The 23,607-nt window shown below is 54.6% G+C and overlaps 1 protein-coding gene across 5 annotated transcripts in view; it reads right to left on the minus strand.

Annotated features, from left to right (window-relative positions):
• Positions 1 to 9,139: 9,139 nt before the first annotated feature.
• The window catches only part of SIRPA (signal regulatory protein alpha), a 43,748-nt gene continuing 29,280 nt past the window's right edge, over positions 9,140 to 23,607 (minus strand). For all 5 annotated transcript variants that reach the window (XM_036009645.1, XM_036009643.1, XM_036009644.1 and 2 more), the window contains exons 6-9: positions 23,310 to 23,420; positions 20,404 to 20,428; positions 14,180 to 14,219; positions 9,140 to 11,713 (exon numbers count right to left, since the gene is read on the minus strand). In XM_036009645.1, coding sequence (XP_035865538.1) covers positions 11,459 to 11,713; positions 14,180 to 14,219; positions 20,404 to 20,428; positions 23,310 to 23,420 — 431 coding nt within the window. In that variant the 3' untranslated portion in view covers positions 9,140 to 11,458. The remainder of the gene's footprint in view (positions 11,714 to 14,179; positions 14,220 to 20,403; positions 20,429 to 23,309; positions 23,421 to 23,607) is intronic.

The following is a 23,607-nucleotide window of genomic DNA, read 5'->3' on the forward strand; positions in this document are numbered from 1 at the left end:
CAGATTCTTCCCTTGCCTCCGGCTTCTCCTTCTGCCGGTGGCAGTATGAGTGTATGAATGCCATCTCCTCGGGGAATTAGAACACTGCATCTAAATTGCTTTCTCTCTCACCCTCCAGCCTCCCTCCCTCCCTCACTGCGCCGTCTTATTGTCTTCCCGGCACTCAGCAGGTGAAATGATCTCGATTGTTTATCTGTGTGCTTGTTGGTTGTCTCTGCACTGGAACGGAGAGCAAGGACTCCGTGCGGCGTGTGTCCTTGCGGGTGCGTGGGAGCCGCCACCGCACACTCGAGCGGCAAATGAGCGGATGGAGGAGCGATGAATGTAAGAGTTCCAGGAAGCTGTTCAAACGAATGAGGTAGACCCTGCGTTATTTGGAAGGTGCCCCAAACATAAAATAGGCGGATATGGCCCCATTTATACAAAAACTAAGCTTATACAATGAGAATAGCTGCCAGTTTTTGCGGGCTCACGGTCATCCCGGCCCTGTTGTAACCACTTTCACATTCATTGTCGCATTCCCTTCGGTCTTCACAGCGAGGCTTTGCGCGAGGGACCCTTACGGGCACTGCTCTACAGAGGGCGACGCTGACACAGAGAGGTCAGAAACCTGCCCAAGGTCCACGGCTGGAAAGTAAGGGAGCCAGAACACGAATCCTGGAGAGTCCGACTTCCAAAAATATGTTCGCTACGTGGTGACGAGTGCCGGTCTCAGCGGGCGGAGGTGCAGCTTCGGTGAGGCTCGGGAGGCCCCTGCAGTGAGGCTCGGGAGGCCCCAGACTCAGGGGAGAGGGCCGACACCACCGTCGCTATTCTCACAGGGTGGTCTAGCCTCCCTTCTCTGGGCTCCCCTGGGAACCAGGTGGTGGTAGGGAGCTTCCTGGAAGGAGTAAATTGGCTACTGGACCCAAAGGCCCAACTCAAGCTCTCAACACAAGGCACCTATCAGCAAAGGTTGTGCGCATGTGAGACCAAGCCTCACTGATGCAGCCCCAAAAGGCTGTTCCATTTCCTGGGGCCGGGTGGCATCTCTGCTGGGGGCCCTGGGTGCTTGGCTCAAGGCAAGGGTCTTTCCTTAGGGCCCAGGCACTGCCAGCTGTCCCCGGGCATGCAGCTCCCACTGAGCTGGAATGTGACTCCCCGGGTGGCCCAGCCAGAGGAATGCACAGGGGACATTCTTTTGAAATAGCTGAGCTGTAAGCGGAAGGTGCTAAAAACAGCACAGGCATGATTTCAAAGGCCTCCTGCCTGCATCTCCTGAAAGACAAGATTTTAAAACTTGTCCTGCATCAGCAGAACTGGCAGCTTGGAAGGGAAATTGAATTAGGAGCAAGAAGCGCAGGAATCTCTTGCTTGCCTGGGCAGAGCTGTTTCCACCGGAGGGTGTGGTCTTGGGCAAACTTCCAGTGTGGATTGTGCATTTTGGTTCCCAGTAACCTCCCCTTCTGAGCACTGATCGCTGACTGCAAGTTCACGTTCATTTTTTTGTGATTATTTGGCGATCTCTGCCTCACCTGTGCCCCACCCCACCTCCAAGGACATGGAATTTCCGTTGCTCCCCTGTGTCCACAGGATGACCTACAGTAGATGCTGGGGAAATAGATCTTTTTTGTTTTTAAATTTATTTTTATTTTTTATTTTTTAGCTTTTTTTAAAGGATTTTATTTATTTATTTTTGGAGAGGGAAGGGAGGGAGAAAGAGAGATAGAGAGAAACATCAATGTGCAGTTGCTGGGGGCCGTGGCCTGCAACCCAGGCATGTACCCTGGCTGGGAATCGAACCTGTGATGCTTTGGTTCACAGCCCGAGCTCAATCCACTGAGCTACGCCAGCCAGGGCTGGGGAAATAGATCTTGAGTGAACTGTTCCCTTCTGCCAGTTTGGTCATGTCGGAAAGGCCCTGGGATTTAATTCTGCCTCCAGGACTAATGAGCTGGGTGACTTTGACCTTTGCTTTCAAAGCTCTAAGGCTCCAGAGTCAGCCTGCCTGAATTTGAACCCAGGCTCTGCCTCCTACCATCCTTATCACCTTGGGGAAGTTTCTTAAGGTCTCTGTGCCTCGGTTTCCTCACAGTGCCTACATTACAGCTTGGCATGAAGGATAAAAGAACAGCTTAACTCGTGGAAAGCACAGACGGGCTGGGACAGAAGAAGGTCTAGATAAATATTAACTCATTAGTATTTTCAGATTATGATCAGATCAACTTTGTTGAGGTATGGCTTTCAAACAATAAAATATGCTCTTTTTAAGGATATGGTTTGATGAGTTTTGATAGATCTACACACTCACGTAGCCTCAGTCAGGACGAAGGACATTCCCGTCTCCCTAGAAGCCCCCTCTGCCCGTCAGTCAGTCAATCCCCTCGTCCTCTGCCCCTCGCCCACTCCTCTGCTTTCTGTCCTGATGGACCCGCTTTGCTGGTTCTAGCACCTTATACAAAGCGAGCCATACAGGGTGTGCTCCGGAGCATCTGGCTGCTTTCGTTCGGCATGATGTATTTCGGAGATTCGTTGCTGTGGGTATTGGTGGTTTGTTCCTCTTTGTTTCTGTAGCTCATGTTACTAGCCATCATCTTCTCAGTTTCAGTTTCCTTATCTGTAAAATCAGGTTAACAATTTCCACCTGGTAAAGAGTAGCAACGAACAAACAGGAGCTTGAGTAATGCACTGACACAGGGCTTCCCCCATGGAACCCCACCCCCACCCCCGCCCTCACTCAAGCATGCCCGCAACTCCCCCGACCCCCCAGAGGGGCCCCTTCCAATGTTCCAGGGAGCCTGGGGCCCCAAGGGTCATGGTCTTGTGGAGCCGATGGGGGAGAGACTTTCTGAGTAGATGCACAGCCTGAGATGATGGCCATGTTTATAAAGCAGACTATGTTTTAAAAAATTCTTCGCCTTGTGTCCTTTTCCCTACTTCCCTCTTTTAAAGATAATTAAAATTCAAGCTGGCGCTGCCTGCAAGAAGACAGCTGAAGATTTAATTGCTCCAAGAAATACTTTTCAGTGAAAGGTCCTGCGGTAATGGCAGTTCCTGGCCTGGACACCCGAGCGCCTTTGCTACCCGCACATACTATTAGCAGTAATGTGTGCGTCTGCATGTGCACAGGGTCTGTTCACTGGCACCAGGGAGCTGGGCTGCACGGAGCTGACCGCCGCTGTCATCACGGCCTTCTCACCATTCAGCTCTCACCCGGCCTCGTTCTGGAGGCAGGTCTGTGGCCCACATCCGTGCGGCCGGCTGCTGCACCAGCTGACCCTGCCCGGAGCAGCCTGCAGGGACACAAGGCCCGGGTGGCTGGGAATAGCACCTTCCACCCGAGGGCTTGGCCTGTTGTCCTTGAAGTGGGGCCAGGAAGGACAAGCGGGCAAGCAGCCGAGCCCCGCCAGCTCTCACAGTTGGGACATTCCCCAGCAGCACCCGAGTTGTGCAGTTTCAGGGTAGGGAAAGGTCTTCACAAGCTCTGGTCCTGTTTGCTACATGCGGCCCCAGTTTCCCCAGAGGAGGCATCAACGCCTCTAATGACAATGGTCACCGGCTCTGTGCCTGTCGGGGAGCATGCATCCATCTTTCTAACAGGGACTGCTCTGACCCCAGGACCGTGACGAGAGGCAAACTGAGTCCATGGGAGCGGTCAGGTGGCCTGGGGTTTGAACCCCACTCTGAACCCGCCTTCCAGGGCGCCTTCAGTTCTCCTAAGATGCCACGTGGTCTCCAGCTTCTAGGCGTTTTTTACATTCTCTTCATATTCTTCTTTCCCTACCTTCCCTTCCTTCCTTCCCACTCATATATGCACTCTCCCATGCATCTACCCACCCAGCCACTCACCCTCTCCCTCCTTCCCCTCTCCCCATCTGTCTTCCCATTCATTTATCCTCTCTCCCTCCATCCTCCCATCCCCTCATTCCTCCTCCCAGCAAGCCAACAAATATTTATTGGATGCCTTCATGGGCTGGGCACAGGAGTCAGGAGCAAAGGCAGCACCTTCCTTGCCCCGAGGCAGCTCCCAGACAGTAGGGGTGAGGGATGTTAGTCAAGTAATCAAAGGTCAATGTATAATCGCAGATGATGCAACCGGTGACAAAGGGAACAAAGGAGAAGTTCTGGGTTGTTATAATGGTGTCGAACAAAGGCATTGGCCCAGTCTCTGGACTGGAAGACACGCAGGAAAAACCCAGTGAGTGTTTGGGCAGAGGGCGCAGCGCATGCAAAGGCCACGTGGTTTGTCCCAGGGACTGTTGGGAGGCGGCTGTTGCAGGGAGTGATGGGAATAGCAGTACAATGCAGGGCTGCAGAGTCTGGCAGGGGCCCACCCCCACGGGGAAGGCTTGCTTCTGCCAGGCACCACCTCCTCCATACCCTCTTTGTCTGACTCACTCCCACACGTCCTCCAGGTCTGGGCTCAGGGATTTCCTTTGCAGGAAGCCTTTTCTGTCCAATGCAGGCTGAGTGAGGCCTGTAGGAAAAGGCCCACTAAAGCCCTGGCTAATGTGGCTCAGCTGGTTGAAGCATTGCCCTGTAACTGAAAGTTTGCAGGTTCGATTCCCAGTCAAGGCACATGTCTAGGTTGTGGGTTCAGTCCCCGGTCTGGGTGCATATGATCCCCAGTCTGGGCACGACAGGTGGCAACCAGTCAATGCTTCTCTCTGGCATCAAGGTTTCTCTCTCTCCCTTCCTCTTTCTCGAAAAGCAGTGAAAAACTGTCCTCTGGTGAGGATTAAAAAAATTTTTTTAAGCCTATTACAAGTTTAGTTAATTCTACGGGGAATACATATATCTGAGTTTGCCTTTGCTATTTGATTAGGGCCCAGGTTTTGCAAATGCTAATTTGTAGATTTTTGTCCAGGAGACAAGATAACTCCAAAGCTATGATTTTTCTTGTCTTGTAGAACATTAACTAGTTTTTTATGCAACCTGAAAATCTTACTCTATATTCCTTTTTTGAAAGTCTGTAAATACCCATTTACTCTTGGATTCAGCTGTCCCCTCCTGCTGGCTCACTCATTAATGTGCTCATCCCGTACATGTATCACGTTTTACAACTTCCTGAAAACCACACGCTGACGCCCCCTAGTCCCAGCAGCACTCACGCACGAATCGGGAGTAGCAGATGCTCTGGCTCCCTCTTGGCCCGAGAGCTCACAAGGATGTGGCCCATCTTGTGTCAACATTGTGGCCTCAGAATTTTTACACAGGGTCAGGTTTAGCAGCCGCTGGAGAAATCGTTATCGGCTGAATGAGTGATCTCGAGCTTATCTCTTTACTGTTCTAAGCCCCAACTTTCTTATCTGTGAAATGGACACCATGGCACCCATCATACGTCCAAAAGGTGTGCAGGTTCTGTGAAATAAAGAATTCAGGTGCCTGGGGTGCCGTGTGGCACATGGCGGCCTTCAGTTCCCCGGGCCCTTCCCCGGGGGCTGGATCCTACCAGTAGAACATGAAGTCGGGTTGCTGGGGGCGTCACCATCTGCTTGGGGAGGCACTAAGTCATCGTGGGGTGACTCACTGTGGGGCCAGGGCAGTCATGAGGGCGTCCACCTGGTGTTTGATGGGACAGAAGACTAGCCTGGCCAAAGAGTGCAGTCTGGGCTGGGGAAGAGCAGGACGTATCTGTAAAAAGGTCAGGTGGGGTGAAGAAAGAGAACCCTGAAAAACAAGCTGGGTGTTGGAGTCTCCGAAGTTGGGAAGACGAGCTCACACTAATGAGGGAGGGAGGGACCTGATGCGATTATTTCAGCCAGGAAAGGAGGCCGGCTGCTGTTGAGCTCCTCTGAGAACCTGACCTTGGGGTGTGTGTGTGTGAATGTGTGCAAGTGTGGGGGTATGAACGCATGTGTGTGTGAATGAATGTGGTGTGTGTGGATGTGGATGTGTGTGGGGGTGTGGATATGTGTGTGAGTTAGCTGCTGTCTGCACCACTCTATTGCAAAGGGTCTTAGACCTAGATTCCATTTAACCTTCGTTAGAAGTCCCTGAGGGACAGACATCTGCCGTCCCATTCCTCGGGTGACCGACCAAGGCTCCAGGGTGAGGCTGTTTGCCCAAGGCCGCAGGGTGAGGACTGCGTGTGCAGCTGCTTCTGTGACCCCGGGGACAGGGGGGTGGGCATCGGGTGAGTGGGGAGAGTAATGAAGGGAGTCTCAGCAGATGAAGAGATGACAGATAAATGGTTTATTCTTGTAGCTAGCCTTGGTCTTCATGCCCAGTTTGGCACTTTTTCTTCTGCGGTTTCATGTGCTATTTTGGTCACTGGATGCAATCTTTCAAAAGAACGCAGCAGCTCTCCCGGATGCCCTCATGGGAGCCAGGTCCTGGGCGGGGCTTGGGGACGGAAGACAAAGTGTTGACACCATCTTGAAGAAACTGTCAGGTGAGGGCAGGCATCACAGTTGGGGAGTGGGGTCCCCAGGGGCACAGGGCACCAGTCTTCCTGAAACTTCGAGGTATAACATACACGCGGGGAATTGCAGGCATGTTGAGCCAGCACTGATGGATTTTTACATCTGCAGCCCCCACGCACCACCCCTCGGAGGGAGGGAGACACGGGGCAGCCCTTTGCCAGCAGGGCCCCCTGGGTCCTCCCACCACAGAACCCTCCAAGCACAGCCTCTTTTTGACCTCTGTCACCAAGGTTTGGCCTGCATTTGGACACCTGGGGCACATGTGTTTTTCAAAAGCATTCACAATTTCATAATCTTGTGTTCAGAAAACGAATCTGGACCCTGGTCAGCACCTGGCCGTGGTTAAGGATGGGTGCAGTGGGGACCCAGTGGTGGCAGGCCAACCCCTGGGAGGGCCCAAGGGTACACCTGCCGGCTGGTGATCAGGCAGGTGACCGGGACAACCCTGATGTTTTTATCTTTGGGGGTGAAACAATGTGGTGTTTCCTGCCTCCTTGTAGAGCCCAGTGTACCCCAACACTGTCTGAAGACCCCCAGTCTCTCCAGCAACCGCCATTTGCCCATCCAGTGCCCACCCACACCAGCAGCTGCACCCCTCCCTGGATGGTGGCCCTTGAACAAGATATACAATCCCCCTGTGCTCTAGTTTCTCCACTAAACCGGGGTAATCATAGTGTCTACCCTATAGGTTTGTTGAGAAGACGGAGTGAATTGATATTCAGTAAGTTAATATTTGTACAGAACTGAAGAGACTGTTGATACACAGTAGGTGCTTATGTAAAAATTAAATTAAATAAACAAACATGATCCAAATGTACCTGGTGGGAATATGCTAGAAGGCCCAGGGGCTTTTGCAGCTGGGCGCCTGAATCCTGAGGAAGGACAGGTTTTCCTGATTATCAGGTAATGTGGGCAGGGGCGTCTGGGTTCTCTGGGGTGGGGGCCCCCACCGCTCTCCTTTGCACAAAGAGGAGCCCTGAGGAGGTGTCCGATAAATGTGGGGTGCCTGGCAGGTGTCCTGGTGGGTGTCCTAGCGGCCAGGATGAGGGTCACTTGGCTCCTGTCAACGTTCACTTTGCCTGCCAACCTGCAGCCCTGGGGATCCAAGCCGAGGAGAAGCCAGGCCCAGGTGCTGCAGGAAATTCACCCCTCAAACTCCTTGCCTGGACACACAGTTCTTCATCCCCCACCTTCCCAGAAAACAGAAGGCATTTTCCCGCCCACACAGCCTTGGATGCGTGCCGGGAACACCTCATCCCGGCACGCAGCACACAGATTGCACAGGGAGCCGAGTTCCCCATCACAGCCAAGGTCCCGGCCTGTGAGGCTGGTGACCTCCAAGCCCTGTAGGAGGTTCTTTGCCTCAGGTGGTCCGTGTTCACAGGGACCCAGGCAAGGGCTCAGGGATGGTCCTGGTGCTCTTATGGATGAGTTGCAGGGTAGACCTGGGTAGGGGTGGGGCGTGAGTTGTCTCAGAGAGTTCAATGGTTTGAATTTCTGCAGCTACGAGTGGCAAGTCCCTGGTCAGCTAAAGATTCCTTGTGTGAGACTGGTCAAGTGTGTGTTCTGAGCCTCAGTTTTCCTTCTCTGGAAAATGGGCATGTGCACTGCCCCCAGGCATAAGAATGAAGCAAAGTGGTACAATGTGGTGGGGAAGAGCCCGACTCCTTGGGTTCTATCCCGGGGTCTGCTATGTACCGGACGCCGGGAAATGACTTAACTTCTTTGTGCCTCGGTTTATTCATCTGTAAAGCAAGGACAAGAGCCCCTACCTCACATGGTGGTCGGGGGAGGGGGTTAAATGAGTTAATAACTAGCAAGCCCTCGGCATATCACTTACTGTATTGCATAGTCAGTAACGATGCCTGATGTGTTGATATTAGCTCAGAGGTTAGAGGTGGGGCGCTGCAGTCAGACAGCGGGAGGTGGAGTCCCAGCGACGCCGCTCATTAGCTGTGTGACCCTGCATAAGTTCCACGACCTCTCTGCGTCTTGTTTACAAATGAGGTTAATGACATTACCTACCTTGAGCGAGTTGTGAGGTTTATAAGACTTAATAAAAAGTGCCAACACACAGTAAGCAGTAAATTTCATATAATTGATGTTAATATTGTTAATACACTAATGGAGGGAAGGTAGGGAAGCTAACACTTAGCGAGCACTTACTCTGTACTAGCGCTTGGCTTGAATCATCTGGCAAGGATATCGTCAGACCAGCATTAGGTTTCTGTGGTTGGCAGAGAAGCAAAGTGAGGTTCTGCTTGCCCGAGATCCCATGGGTGGTGAGGGGAGACCAGACCCCGATGTGCAATGTTTGGTGGGGGGGGAGACCCAATGCTTAGTAAAGGACTGAATGTCCTAAGCATGGGGCCCATGACCCCTTGAGCCCCCACAGGAACCCCGGCTGGGGGTATTACTGTCCTCACGGTGCTGAGGATGGACGGGCCTGAGTCATCTCAGAGAGCTGAGGGGTTTGGATTCCTGCAGCTACGAGCAGCAGAGCCGGTCCAAACTCAGCTGTCTGTTGGAATTCTGCTTAGGCAGGTGTCTGGGGCACAACCTCACACTGACCCCCTCTGGGCCAGGGAAACGCTGTCTGTGTGTCTATTTAAAACCCGAGAATGAGGACCAAATGCCACGATCACAGCCAAACCCTAGGGCCACATGTGACCCTCTCTCCCGGGGACAGGGGGACACACTCAGAGAGACAAGGACACTCCACACCCAAAGGGGTCGTTGTTACCCAGAAATCTTTATTACAAAAATATTTTGCAAGCCAAAAAGTTTAAGTTGCAACTATATACAAAATGGGGCCTGTTTCCTTCCCAGCAGTCTTAAAATAAACTCTCCAAACCACGCTCCTTCCGCACTGTTGTTCCGACCTCTTCCTTTTCCTGGGGTTCGCTACGCAGGGTACGAGAATCTCCAGGCTGCCAGTCTGGAGCTCAAGCCACACGGCTTCCTTGGCCTCATCCCCTGACTCCCCTTCCAAAATTCGAAATTAAATTAAATTAAAATGGCACCAAGAAAACATTCTTTCAAGATTCTGTGTGAGTGTGTGTGTGTGTGTGTGTGCACGCGTGCTCTCTGGGCAGAAGAGAGGGAGGCAAAGGTTTACAAGCCAACCTTCTGGAACCTGGAAACTGCCCGAGCCAGGTGGCTGGGACGCTGCTCCCAGATGCCGCGGAGAAACTCGAGCTCGCCGGGCCAAAGCTGCCCACCTGGCCCTCTGGCTCGGCGCCCTCCTGGAAGCCATCATGTGAAACATCGAATCGCGGTCCTCCGGAGAGCCGGGTCTGCGCTGAGCGCCCCAAGTTCCACCTGTAGGACAGGCTGCCAGGCCGGATGGCTCAGTTTCTCGCCTGCTCTGGTGGCCTGAGCCGGCGACCCCCTGGGCACCGAGCGTCTGAACCTGGGCGGGGACAGGCAGCCACGATTAGTGTCTCGGCTCTAAGAGCAGTTACGCGTGAAGACCGAATACACGGCGTGCCACACTGGCTTGCCTGGGGCCCAGCCAGGCTCCTACACTGACATGGAAGGTAGGGGTCAGAGGACAATGGGTCACGGCCTCTGCCCAACCTCCTGAGACAGAGGGACAGAAAGGTGGGCCAGTCCTGGCTTCACGGCTGCCCAGACGGCCTGTCTTGGATTTATTCCAGTTTGATCCCAAGAGGGTTTGAGAGCGGAAATGGAAGATCCCTTCTGAGCTCAGAGAGTAGGAATGGGGGAAGGTTGCTAACGGAATGGGGAAAAAAGCCAGGCACAGCTTCCTACCCTGCATGGCCCTAAAGTGCTTATGAGGAATGGTGGGGAGGGGAGGGAGGCACCTCTCCTCTCCCCTCTTTTCAGGCGAGCAGACTGAGGCGTCAGGTCTCGACAAGACCGCAAGGTGAAGGCGGCAGCCTGGAGCAGCACTGGCAGGTTCAGACTTACCACGCTCGGGGCAGGAAGGCCGGAGGACCAGCCACGTGGCTCAGCTGACAACGTGGCCACTTTAGTCCCGGAAGGAAGACTAGGCATCTCCACGGAGCAGCCAAACCGGAGCCTTGTCCCCATCCTCAGGGCTCTGGGACACGGAGGAAAGACACTTTCTGCTGCAGGAAACTCCCTCCAGGAAACCGGCGGGTACACCTTGGACGGCACGAGACCCAACCGTGCACTCAACACATGACAAGGAGCCAAGATAATGCTGCCGTTGTTTTAAGAGAAAAACAAAACAAAACACCACGGATCAAATTTTCTAACACCTCAGTTTCAAGATTGCACGTTTCACAGGTATCAATAATTTACAGGCGTCCACAGCGAGATGTTGCTGAGTTAGTGCTAGCTGGAGGAAGCAAGCTCAGGTCTAGAAAGGAGAGGCAGGTCCAGGTGGAGTGTCACCGTCAGGGTGCCGGGTCCTCCAGGAGCCTCGGAGGGCAGGAGGAGCAGGGTCTTGTTACTCAGTCCTTGGCGGCGGTGGAGGACTCCTTGGAGGGTCCTCTCCTCCCCAGGGCTTGTGACTTGTCAGTCCAGGGACACGGGAGGCCAGGACGGCTGGCAGCAACCTCACTGAGTCTCAGGATGTGGTCCCAGAGGGTATTTTCCCCCTAGCTTCTCCATGAGTGGGACGGTTTAATCGCAACAGAACTCTTCCCAAAGTCCCAGCTGGATGGTGGTGGTGGTGGCGGTGGCGGCAGGAGGAGCAGGTGGGGTTTTCTCCTCCTCACCTTGGAAGATCAGGCTGCAGAGTGTCAAGGAGGCTGTCAAGAATCACTAAGACCAGGACCAAGACTGATGGTTGATGGAGAGGAGCGTGAGAGTGCTTGGACCCCTGGCCGCTCTGGCCAGTTCCCAGGTGGGTTCCCCGGCCAGTCTGGCAGCATCAGCCCCTATGTGTGGCCATGTGGGGGCTGTGGCCACCCTGGAGAGCCAAGCGGGTTGGGGAGACAAGAACCAGCTTCATCCTTGGGTCCCAAGATCTCCGCCACCGCAGCCCTCTGGGGACTGGGCTGGCTGCCCCACTGGGACAGGCAGGCTCCCGGGCACCGAGCCAGAGACGACAGAGGCCCTGTTCACTTCCTCTGGATCTGGACGCTGGCATACTCTGAGTGGGACGGCTCGGGCTTGGGGGCGGACTGCTTGGGGACCCGGTTGAGGTGGACCATGTCCAGGTCGGCATAGGTGAGGGTGTCCTCGGGTGTGGGCTGCCGGACGGCCTGGATGCTGGCGTACTCCGTGTGGTTGTTGGACTCGGCAGCCCGGGGCGCCGACTTCTTTCTCTTGGGCAGGTTCAGGTCTGCGTATGTGATGTCATTGTTGTCCTGGATCTGAATGGCATGGAGAGAAGGTCATTCCGGAGCCGCTGCCTCTCACCCCTCATCAGTACCAAGTCTGGGAGCTCGTTTCCTCTTGGCCTCCACCTGACTCAGCCATAATTCACACCCGGCTCCAGCCTTACCCTTCCAACCCACCGGCCTCCTCCCCTAGCCTGAGGCTCTTCTGGAAGGCCGCTGTGGTCACCTCCCAGTGCTGACTCAGTGTTACCTCCTCCCACGGTTCTGTCCTGCCTTGTCAATACTCTTGCTTCAGTGTGGTGCCCGCCCCCTCCTCCCCCTGGGAACGAATCCACCCACCCTGGATGTTTGGGAATAAGCATTGCTTCGTCCTGAGACCCGCCACAGAGGCCCAGGGTCCTGCTCTGTGCTCCCTCAGCCCATACTTCTCCATCACAGCACCCACCACGTAGGACTGTGTCTGTCCGGGGGTCTGGGCAAATGCTGGCCCCCCCAGTGGATGGGACATGCATTTGTTTAGCCATTTATTCAACAAGTGCTCACTAGACATTTGTTATGATGCAGAAACCAAGGCTGGCACAGAAGCAGCCAGGTTGGTGTTGAATGAATGAACGAATGAATGGATGGATGGCAACAACTTCAGCCTCACTCGGGGTGAGGCTGGGAACTGGGGGACAGAGAATGAGGGCGTGCGAGAGGAGGCCGGTGAGGACGGTGGGAAAGGTGCTGCAGGCAGGAGCCTGGAGTTTAGACTCTGGTTCTGTTCTCTCTAGCTGAGAGGCTTTGGGCAATTCACTTCACTTGCCTGGGCCTCACTTTCCCCATCTGTAAAGTGGGAATAATCATCATATCTACCGCCAGGGTCGCTGTGAGGCTTGGGTGAGATCCTCAGGAAAAGCTCTTGGGATGGAGCCTGGCCCACATGAGCTCAGTCAGTGGTGCGGTCGTCAGCCACCAGCAAACCCCAACACTCATCTCCCGTGAGCTAATCTTGTCACCCACAACCGCGCCTTAAAATTCCTCATCAGGAGTGATAAACGGCTTCTTTTGTGCCTGGCACCTATGCTGCAGGGGCGGAGAGGAGCTGCCGACAGGTAACTCCTGGTTGGTGCACAGGGACAGCTGTAGCTCTCTGGTCCTCACAGCTGCAGGCACCATGCCGCCGCCTGGGGCACCTTACTTAGGCCCTATCACCACCCTGCTCAGGAAGGACGGTGCACCCCATTTTACAGGTGACACGACTGAGACCCAGGGAGGTTGAATAATCTGGTCAAAGTCACCCAGCTAGAGAAGAACCAAAGTTTGCTGGCTGCTAAAGCTGTGGTCTGCCCACACAGCCCCTCTGCCCCCCGCCCTGCACGCTCACACCTCTCTCTAGGAAACCCCGCACCTCAGGCATCAAACGCCCTCCCAGCGAGGGCTAGCACCTGCCCCAGAAGCCCCAGCACGAGGCTGCAAGCGCCACACAAGCTGGGTTGTGACTGCCCAGCTCCCTGCCCAGGGCCTGGCACGTAGTAGGTGCTCAGCAAGTCTTCGCTGGCTGAATTTCGTACAGGGTTCAGTGAATGGGTTCTTTTTACTGCCATTCTTACCTCAGAAGGTTCCAGAGGTAAAATGGCTGGGGAGAAGGTCCCCTTCTCCCATGACTGGAAGCTACTTTGTTGTTCTAATTACCCCCTGAGCTCACACCCAGGGCCGCTGAGGGTGCCGTGCTGCATCAGGAGAGCAGGGCACGGCATTTGGGCCTACAACATCATGTCTTTCACCAGCCCCGATTCCCTGCAACAGATTATCTGTGAAACGACGACAACAGCCAGGAAATGTCAAGGACAGCTGGCGTCCGTTTGTTCCAGGTCTGGGGCAGCGCCTGTCTTGTTACAAGACGCAGGGGAGCCCCCTGCCTCCTAGGCCTGACGGCGTCAGCCAGTGCGGAGCGAGGCCGGGCTCGGAAACCGGCCAGCCACGCGGCCTGTGAAATCTCCTCAGCCGTGGCATGGAGATGTTGCCAGCTGGAGGGAGCGTGTCCTCGCTGGAGGTGATTACAGACACGCAGTCTCTCCATCAGAGAGAGGCACTGGCAGTGCCGGGTGTCGGTCTGTGGGAGGGGCCCCAGGAGGGGCTAGGGGTGAGCTGGGCAGGGTGCTCCTGGCGGAGGGCCTGGCCTGGCCACTCGCACGCAGGCAGGAGGGCGCCATCCACAGGAAGGAAGGCTGCAGCCTGACTCCATTTACACAGAACACGCTGTGAAGGGCGCCCCCTAGAGTTGTGCAATGGGCGGCAACGAGTCAAGGAGGTGGAGACAGACCTCCTGGGCTGGAGCAGAGGGAGAGAAGGTGCAGAGAACAAGGGGAAAATGAGGGCTGTAAAGATCCCCCGCCCTCCGCACCCTCCCGCCCCGGGAAAGGAGTCTTAATTTAGAGCAGAATCTGCAACTCCAGCTGGTGTAAGAAAATCACACCCTCAAGTTTCCCAGGAAGGGCACCTCGCCGAGGACTGTACCTGGGTTGTTTCTCTGGCGTTCTTCTCAGGCTCGTGCAGCCTAAAAAGGAAAGAGACACACAGATAAAAATATCCTGCCGATCTCGAGTGCTCGTGTAAATTGATAAGAATAACACAGAGGTTCCACTTCCTATCTGGGCGGAGGACAAGGATGAGCGTTTCACCACAGAAATAACCGCCGCTCAGCAAATGTCCAAACGGGCCCGTCACACAGAAAGGGAATTTTAAGCAACGCACTCCCAAATTTATTAGCCACTCTATCAGCAAGGATCTTTAAAAATTCCAGTAGTTGGTGCCAGGGAAGATACGGTGAAACTGACACTTTCATACATTGCTGATGGCGGGGGCGGGCGGGGCAGAGCGGCACGGCCCTGGGGGAAGCAGCTTGGTCTGCTGAGTCCAGAGCTGGAAGGTGTCCTCGTCTTGTGACTCATAATTGCATTTGGGGGATGGGGGGATTCAAAACAGAGAAAAAGCTTTATGCGCAGAGGTGCTGTTGCAGGGTGGTGCGGGGGGGGGGGGGGGGGGGGGGTGGTCTCTGTCTTACAGCTCTGCCGGTTGGGAGCCGTTAAGGAAATTGGGATAGACTCATAGATAAAGATTTAAAAGGCTTATGAAGAGGTTCCCTTTTTTTTTTTTATGACAAATGATTACATTAAAAGATAAGTGAAAAAACAAAATTCTCAGGGGAGTGATCTCGATTATGAAAAATGTGTGGACAGCGCTGAAAGAAAACAGTAAAATGCTAGCGGCAGTGATCTTTGGGTGGTATTTTTCCTTCCTTTTAGTTTCCCATGCTCTCCAACTGTTCCGCAGTGTACACATCCAGGTGTTTTCATTAAAAAAAGAAGAGGGAAGGAGCAAGTGTCCTGGTTAATCAAAGCAGCCATTCATGCACTTGATTCTGTAATTGGAGGCCATGGCCGGGCTCACTGCAGGGTCGTAATCAAGGTGGTGAGAGAAGCAGAGCCTCGAGTTCTGCAGGAGTTTGTATGAATTCTCACACTGCAACTCCGGGGACGCTGGCTGGGTAATGTCAGAAGTGAGCAGTGGGCTTGGCGGCGGGTTGGGAATGGATCTGGTATGAGTGCTGGCTCAGAAGGCAGTTCTGGGGCCCGATGGGCCCGGTGTGGCCGCAGGAACGACCCTCCAGGAGCAGGGACACCGTCTGGAAGGAGGACCACGCAGGTCTATCCACACCCCACCTGCTTCCAATCCTTCTGGAGCTCCCAGTACCTCAGGTTCAAGTCCAGCTCAGCATCCTGCTCATAAGCCCCATGTGCTGGCCCCTACTGACCGCCTGCACCCCAGACCATTCGCTGCCCTGTCCTCATTTCCCTACTTATCCACTCATCAAATACTTCTTTTTCTTTCTTTCTTTTTCCGTCCTCACCTGAGGACATGCTTAGAGGGGAGGGAGGGAGAAAGAAAGGCAGAGAAACATCAATCAGTAGCTTCTTGCACGTGCCTGGACTGGGGGTGAACCCACAACCTAAGTGTGCAACCTGACCGGGAATCAAACCTGTGACTTTTTGGTGATGGGACGATGTTCCAACCAACTGAGCCACACCGGCCAGAACTCCACCCACCAAACATTTCGAATGGACTACTTGATGTGACACATTTTCCTGAGTGACCACTTTTTCTCTTGGTTAACCTGTGTGCCATTCGAGACTCAAGTAGGCGTCACGTCCTTGGGGAGGCCTCTCAGACAGTGATGGGCTCGCTGGGCTGAGCCTCCGTGACCATTTCAAAGCTCCGTATATGGTTTCCCATCTGGTTCATGGGTCTGTCTGTCTGCCCGGCACGCTTCCTTCCCACATCGGTGCTCAAGGAGTGCTCTAGAGCGCCTTGGGGGGAGTGTCAGCCAGACCGCCCTAGGGCCTTTGCACACTTGCCTCTTCATCTAGTTCACTCCTCTTCGCTCAGATCCTCTTTCAAACAGTCCTTTCTCCAGGAAACCTTCACTGAACCCCAGCTCCTTCCTCAGAACACCAGGTTCCTTCCTTTTAGAGCGATGTTTCAGATAGGAAGAAATGATCCCTTGTTTCATGCCCATCTCTTCTCTGGTCTCTCCTGTCTCGATTACTCATCCCTGTGCTCGGGCTAGAGAAGGGGGAGCCGCCCGAGTCTCCTCTCTCCTCCTCTACAACCCACGTCTAATCCAGCACGAGGCTTGCTGACTCTGCCCCAGATGCACGTCAGACCCAACTGCCCCACCACCTCCACCATCTCAGCTCCCTATGTTCCTGCTTCTCTCCCTGCCCCTCTGCACACCCTTCTCCACGTGTCAAATGCATGAATGATGTCATATCATTTTGCCTCTCACAACACTCAGCCCCTTCTCCCCACACAGTGAAGTCGTCTACGTATCCTGAGGGGTGAGGGCCGCGTGACCTGCCCCGAGTCTCCCATCTCTCTCCCCCTGGCTCACTGCACTCCAGCTGCCCTGGCCTCCTCCACGTTCACGAACATCCCCACCTGCTCCTTCCTCGGGGCCTTGCCACCGGGTGTTCCCTCTGCCCGGTCCACTGGTCACTGTTGCCCCAGATATCCCATGACTGGTGCCTTCTCGTCCTTCAGGTATCTTCTAAACATCACCTCCTTAGGGAAGCCTTCCCTGATCACCCACCATGCTCCACCTCCTGCCCAGCTTTATTGATTTCCTCGACACCTGCATCACGCTGTGTATTAACCTCCCGGCTGGTTTGGTCACCTGCCTCCCAATGGACTGTGGTCTCCATGCAGGCAAGGGCTAGGCCCATCTATTTCACTGGAGGCCTGACGCCCCGTAATGGGCTGGCACATCATCATCAAGCTGTAAATATTTGAGGGATGAATGAATGACCATCTCTCCCATCCAACCAGAAGTGCCATGAGATCAGGGCTAGTGTTTTTTGCTCCCCTTTGCAATCCCCCAGCTCAAGGCCTGGCACTGAGCTGGGCTCAGTCAAATGAATAAATGAAAGTAGCAGGGAAGCCCTAAATATTCCGAGGATGAACGCAGAGACTGTCTGACAAGCAAGCAAATGGCGGACCGAATGCACCCCAGTGCTCAATTGAGGGAGCAGGCACGGTCTGCTGCCATCTGAGCTGGGGGAGGTTGCAGGCTGTGTTCTGCCCGCGCGTGCCTAACCTAGGGAGTTGCACACAGCCAGTCCCCGCACCGGCTCTGCAGCCTGCAGGGCCCTTTGAGCTCAAAGCCACGGCATCCCCCTTGGCACTCTCCCCGCGGTGCTCGGTGCTACCCATGCCAACCTCCTCTGAAAAGCGTCTGATCCCAGCCAGCCCAGCGGAAGCGGCTGCTACATGGGAAACCACCATTACCGCTTGCGAGCTATCACTTTGGTTTAGAGAGATGAAAGGGAGCAAGCGATCGGCTGGCTCCCTGTGTCGGCTCACACTGGAAAAATACAAAACAGGCGGAAAACGGCCAGCTTCTCTGGGGAAGGAGAAATAGGCAGCACGAGGCAGGGCGCAGATAAAGAGCGTCAGTGTCAGAGAAACCGGGCTGTGGGACCTGGGGAATGTCTGCCACAGGACTCCTCTGAGCCTCAGTTTCCTCCACCACACACGGGAGCAATAAAAACCTTCTAGAAAGGGGTTCTCCAAGCCTAGCTCGGGAACAGGGGCATGCGCACCACCTGAGAACTTGTTAGAGATACAAATTCTGCATCAGAAACTCCGGGGGCGGGGCCCAGATATCTGTTTTAACGAGCCCTCCGGAGGATTCTGCTGCACACTCAAGCCTGAGAACCACTACTCAATTAAATTAGGATAATAGTAAATCATAGGGTTTTTGCGATAATTAAAATCACCTCCGGGCTTATACAGGCAAAGGCGTGGATGGGTTCCCGGGACCAGTGAGCACTCAATACATGTTAGCTGCTGATGCTGTTATCATCATTATTATTGACACTGCCCTTTTCTTCCAGAACTTATTGTCTAATTGGGGAGATAAGGCAAATCAAAACTAATGACAATAATAAAAACAAAACAAAAAGAGAGATACTTCCACATCTGGGGCCGTGAAGCCACCGAGGGGGAGTTTCAGGGATTCAGAGGAGGAGGAGATGGATATTGCCGTGGTGGTTTGGGATGGATGGCCTTCGTTCGCTCATTCATTCACTCATTCATTCAACAAACCTTCACGGGGCACCTACTGCATTCCACACCCAGTGCCACGTTCAGCAGCTCTTAGCAGCGAACGTGAGGGGCATGATCCTGCCCTCAGGAGGGGTGGGCTGCCATCTGGGGACAAGTGCAGAGAACACACCAGGGTGTGAAGCAGGGGCACCAGGAGAGTTCACACGAGAGACTCCCGATCCTGGAGGAGATAACGCCCTTGCGGAGCCCAGAGGAAGAGCAGGAGGTAACCAGGTGAAAGGAGGGGTGCCCACTCTAGCTTCCATGTTGCACAACTCCAGGGGGCGCTGTTCACAGAGCCCACTGAGACTGCTGGCCCCTGCAGTTGTGGAGGCCCTGGGTGGTGAGCAGGAGTGGGGGAGCTGTCTCAGAGAGAGGCCAGCATGGGGCTCGGAGGAGAGTGAGGCTTGAGGGAGGAAGTGACAGGGAGTGCAGGGTGGCTGGGACACAGGATGCGAACACTGGGGAGTGGCCAGGAGTGACACTGTCTGTGTCAGCAGGGGCCGGACCACGAGGGGCTTGAGGACCTCAGTAGGGCATCTGGACTATCTCCAGGGCCACGAGGGCCACTGAAGGTGTTTAGGTAAAGGATGGAAGCCAAGTCTTGCCCTTGCAGAAGAGCGTACTCGGTGTGCGCACACAGCACTGCCGCCCCCAGCCTCGGAATTGTCCTTGGCGCTGCATCCAGTCCATCAGCCAGTCCTCTTAGCTACACCTCCAAAACATATCCGGAATCTGACCATTTCTCTGCCCATCCCGCCACCTGGGTTGAGGCCACCATCCCCTGCTTGGACCACTGCCAAAGCTGCCTCCCTGGCCCCTCTGCCTCCACCCTCACCCCCTGTGGCCGGGTCCCCACAGGACACTCAGGGTGACTCTTCTAAAACAAAAGTCAGATTGTCTCCCTCCCATGGCTCCTCATCCCCCCGGAGTAAAGCCCGAGGTCCTGGCGGCCAAAGGCCCTGGACCACTGCCTCCGCTCCAGACCCTCAGGCCATGCTCCGTAATTCAGAGATCCGCAAAGCTGCAAAAGATCGAAAACCTGCAAAATCCACTGGGTGCCAAAACCTGACCTAAACCAACACGAAGCTATTCATGATTTTTATGTACTGCTCTTGGTACAGATGTTTCCTTATTTCTAAGCAGGTGCATCTATGTAAAGCCGAAAAGTCTGGATGAGGAGTACATCCGGCTGCATGGGCTTCAGCAAAGAGCCCGTGGGTGGGCAACTCCTGCCCTTCCTCTCGGTCCTTCTGCCCCAGACACACAGGCCTCCTGGCCGGCCTCACCCGTGGCCTTGGCCACACCTGCTCTCCCGCCGGCACACACCTCTGCTTCACAGCTGCCTGGCTCCGCAGCCTGCTTGCACTTCAGAGGCCCTGCCATAAATCTCCACCCCTTGCTCTGTCTGGTCCGTCACCACCTGACACGATGTGAGGTATCATTCTACCTCTCCCCTTACTGCTGTGTCTCCCACTGGTGTCTGAGCCCCATTGAGGTCCGGGCTGCTTTTTGTCACTGCCGCATCCGCAGCACCCAGAACAGAGCTGGCACACAGGAGGGACTCAGTAAAAATCACTGAAAATATGAAGCAACAAACCAAGGCACCATCTGTGACATAATGTCATCGCCTTAGCCTCTGACCAGGGCACGGGCTTCAGGAGGGCACAGATGCCTCCTGTCCGCCCCACCCGGCGCTCCCAGGGCCACCCGTGCCAAGGCGCTCAACAAATATTTAATGAGCGAAGGAAAGGGCAAAGTGTACAACTTGGATCTGGGGGTGGTGTGTGCAGGAGGCTTCTGCCACCATCCAGACAGGATTTCGAAAGAGTCTCGCTGTCTGTGGCCAGCAGGCAAGAACTCGGTGCCTCTGGGCATGGAAATCCCCTCAAATCCCCTCATTTGAGACAGTAATTAAAAGCAGGCCTGGCACCAGGCGCTCACAAAGGAAAGACACAGAAAGGTTGACTGGCCCAGGCGTGGGGGTCACACTCACTGTGGATTACGCTTTTCAGCTCTGGGGCTGCCAAACAGCTAAATAACAATTGCAAAAGCACCCCAGCTCGGGAGGTACTCACCTTGTAGAAGAAGTGGAGCCCTTGGCTGAAAGAGAAAAGAAAGAAAAGCCGGTTACTTAACCTGGACACTTACTTTTCTCATGTAACTTTGGCAGGGGAGGCAAAGGTCTGCCTCCAGTGACAGTGGGAGAAATTGTTGAAACCCTACCCTCCCAACCATAGGACACCCCACGCTCACCCCAGTGGGGTGCTCCGTTAGCTTCCACTGAGGAAGACCAGGAGCTGGACCTTCCTGCTTTCTCACCTCTGGGAGTTGCCCAAGGTCAGCTCCCCAAGCAGCCTTCAGCCTGGGAGGGGTGCCCTGCACTAGCTCTGGTCTAGGTTTCCCCACACTCCTCCCCTGAGGCCCTGCATCAGCCCAGGTCCCAGTTACCCCACCTTTCCCTGCTGGAGGACAGACTCTAGTGGGGCTGTGAGCTGGGAGAGCAGGTGTAAGGCTGCCACCTAGCTCACTATGTGACCCTAGGTGGGTCATTTCCCCCCTCTGAGCTTGGATTTCAGCTCTCTCACTCAAAGGATTGGGCTGGACGCTCATTTATTTTCATGTCACCACTTTTCCAAAAGGATCTTGGGAGGAAAGAAGGGATCCATCTGGTACAGAGAATTTTAAACCTGTGATATGGGGCATCCCACAGAGAAGTTGCTGGGGTTGTGCCACCGCTTGACTTGAATTTCACTGCAAAATTGTAATTAAAAAGCAACATACACGCTCAGATGTGCTCTGCACCTTGTGTGAGCAGGCCAGAGGCTGCCATGCGGTGCAGAACTTCTCGCTGCTAGGCTAATGCGTGGTGCCTGGGCAGGTGTTTGGATTTCTGGGTGAGCGGGTACCAGTTGGGAAGGTCGTAGCTCAGCATCTAACGTCTGAATGGAGGCTGAGGGTGGCCAGTGCTGAGCCACAAGATATGTCAGGCAGTTCAGTGACCGATCACCCCCATTTCACACCAAAGACATTGGGTGACTCCTTACGATCACACAGCTGGTAACTGGTAGAACTGAAATGAAGATGTTTCAGTGCATCGAGGTAGAGGATGGGTGGGCCCTTCCAGGGACCAAGGAGAGAGAAGGGGGCATCTCAGGAGAGTGGAATGTGCAGAGTGGTCCCTGGAGACCCACTGCCAAGGTTTTGAATCTGCACCCACCATGTACCAGGTATGAGGCCCTGAGTGAGTTTTGCAACTTTCCTATGCCTCAGTTTGCTCACCTGTAAAACAGGGTTAACAATACAGAAGTCTGCGGTGAGAACAGTGTCTGACACGTCAGAAGGGCTGAGTGAGTGCTGGCTGTCACTGTCCCCGGAGCCTGTGTTTGAGAGCTGGGCTCTGCACACGTACAGACCCACCGCTTAGGGGCTGGGTGGTCCACACCCAGGTCTGCAGCTTTCCAAACCCCACTTCTCCCCTGGAACACCCAGCCGCTGATGCCTAAGCCCCCAATAATGAGCTCCCGTATGCTGGGAGTGGCATGGTGCCCAGGGATGAGGCCATGGATGAGGGGCAGGATTTCACTAATAGCCACTGTGAATGCTCCATCCAATGGGCTGGCTTGTCGCCCTTGGTGGGCAAGGAGTCCCTCCTGTGTGGGGCTCTCCAGGAACTTTAGGGAAACCAGTGGTAGATTACTAACAGGAGTTCTTCCAGATTACAGAGACACAGGGGAGCTGGAGGCCCAGCCAGCACTCATAGCTACGTCCTTCCAGCCAGCCCAGGAGGGAGGGGCACCCTGCGGGCAGAGGAGGAGGGGTGCCGAGGAGATAGGGGACTGAGGTACCCCCATCTCCTCTGCACCTTAGCTGAGGAGAGGCAGCTAAGGACAGCACCTCGCACTCTGCAGGCTGTGGCACATGGTAGTTCACCGCCAGCATTTGTAAGAGAACTCGGTATAGAAGATGACAAAAAAGAAAATACCAGAAGCTAATTTTATCTCTTGGGGTGCTATGTGTCGGGTTGACACATGAAATGTATTTCTATCACTTGTAGTCAAATAAGTTTCAGACACACTGGCTTAAAATTGTTTCCTTCGAAAGTAGGAAAGAAAACTTGCATTTTCTGAGGCCCGAGAATGTGTCAGAGCTGTTACTTCCCATGAGCTTCCCTGGTTTCGTAACTATCCTTCAACACAGGCACTGCTGCGCCCATTTTACAGGTGAGGGAACTGAGGCTTGTGGGGGCCAAACTGATGGTTCAGAACCTATAACAATGCTGGTTTGTCCAGCTCTGAAGTCAGAGGGTTCGCCACAGCGGGAACTACGCAACCACACACCACACATGCGCACACAGGCACAACGTCCTGGATCTGAACTTGCAACCTCCTGCCACTGTGAGGGGAGTTTTCCAGGGAGGCGGCTCATGCTTCTGGCCTCACAATGCTGATGACCAGAGCTAACATTTGCCGAGCACTCACTGTGGGCCAGGTACTGTCCTAACCTTTTCCATGTAGTCAGTCACCTGCTGCGTCCTCCCAGCAGCCATGCAGGTAGGGGTGGTAGTACCTCTACCCGCTTCTGGCCTCCTGCCTAGAGGCTAGTAGCCTGGGCAGTAAGTGGACAGCAAAAGTTTGCAGGGGTTCCTGGGAATATTATTTCCTCCTTGGGACCTTCTTGCCGCCCTGGCAGCTCCCTGTTTCCCATCTCGACAGTGGTCCCTGAAGAGGGGAGGCCTGGGGCAGAGGTGGTCATCTTGCTCCCGTGAGGAGAAGACCCCGGAGGGACCCACCCAGGTTGCAGCCTGGTGAAGCTGTCCCACCCGCCAGGGCACTGCTTCCTCTGGGCTCCTTTCTCATGACTGCAAGTGACCAGACAGCCTCCTGGCCTGAGCTACACAGAGCCCAGAGCACTCCTGTGGCCTCTGCCCTGGAAGGGCCAGCACGGGGCAAACTTTTGGGGAGGAAGCAGGGAATCCACTCACCTTTCTTCTGTCGGATTCGCAGGAGGTAGAGGGCGGCGATCAGCAGGGCCACCAGCAAGGCACACACCACGCCCACCGCGATGAAGATATTATTCAGGTTTGTACTGCTGTCTACAGAGAAGACAGAGTAGAGGCTTCATGCACACAGGTTAGAAACAAAGAAAATCACAACCCACCACCTCTGTTGATGCTAGATGAACATCATTAACTGAGAACACCTGGCTGGGTCCTCTCCGATGTTCTGAGCCCCGTGGGCACCCACATCCCCACGAGGGTGAACCGCAGCAGCACACAAACC

Source organism: Phyllostomus discolor, chromosome 9 (assembly GCF_004126475.2).
Source record: "Phyllostomus discolor isolate MPI-MPIP mPhyDis1 chromosome 9, mPhyDis1.pri.v3, whole genome shotgun sequence".
Lineage (NCBI taxonomy): Eukaryota > Metazoa > Chordata > Mammalia > Chiroptera > Phyllostomidae > Phyllostomus > Phyllostomus discolor.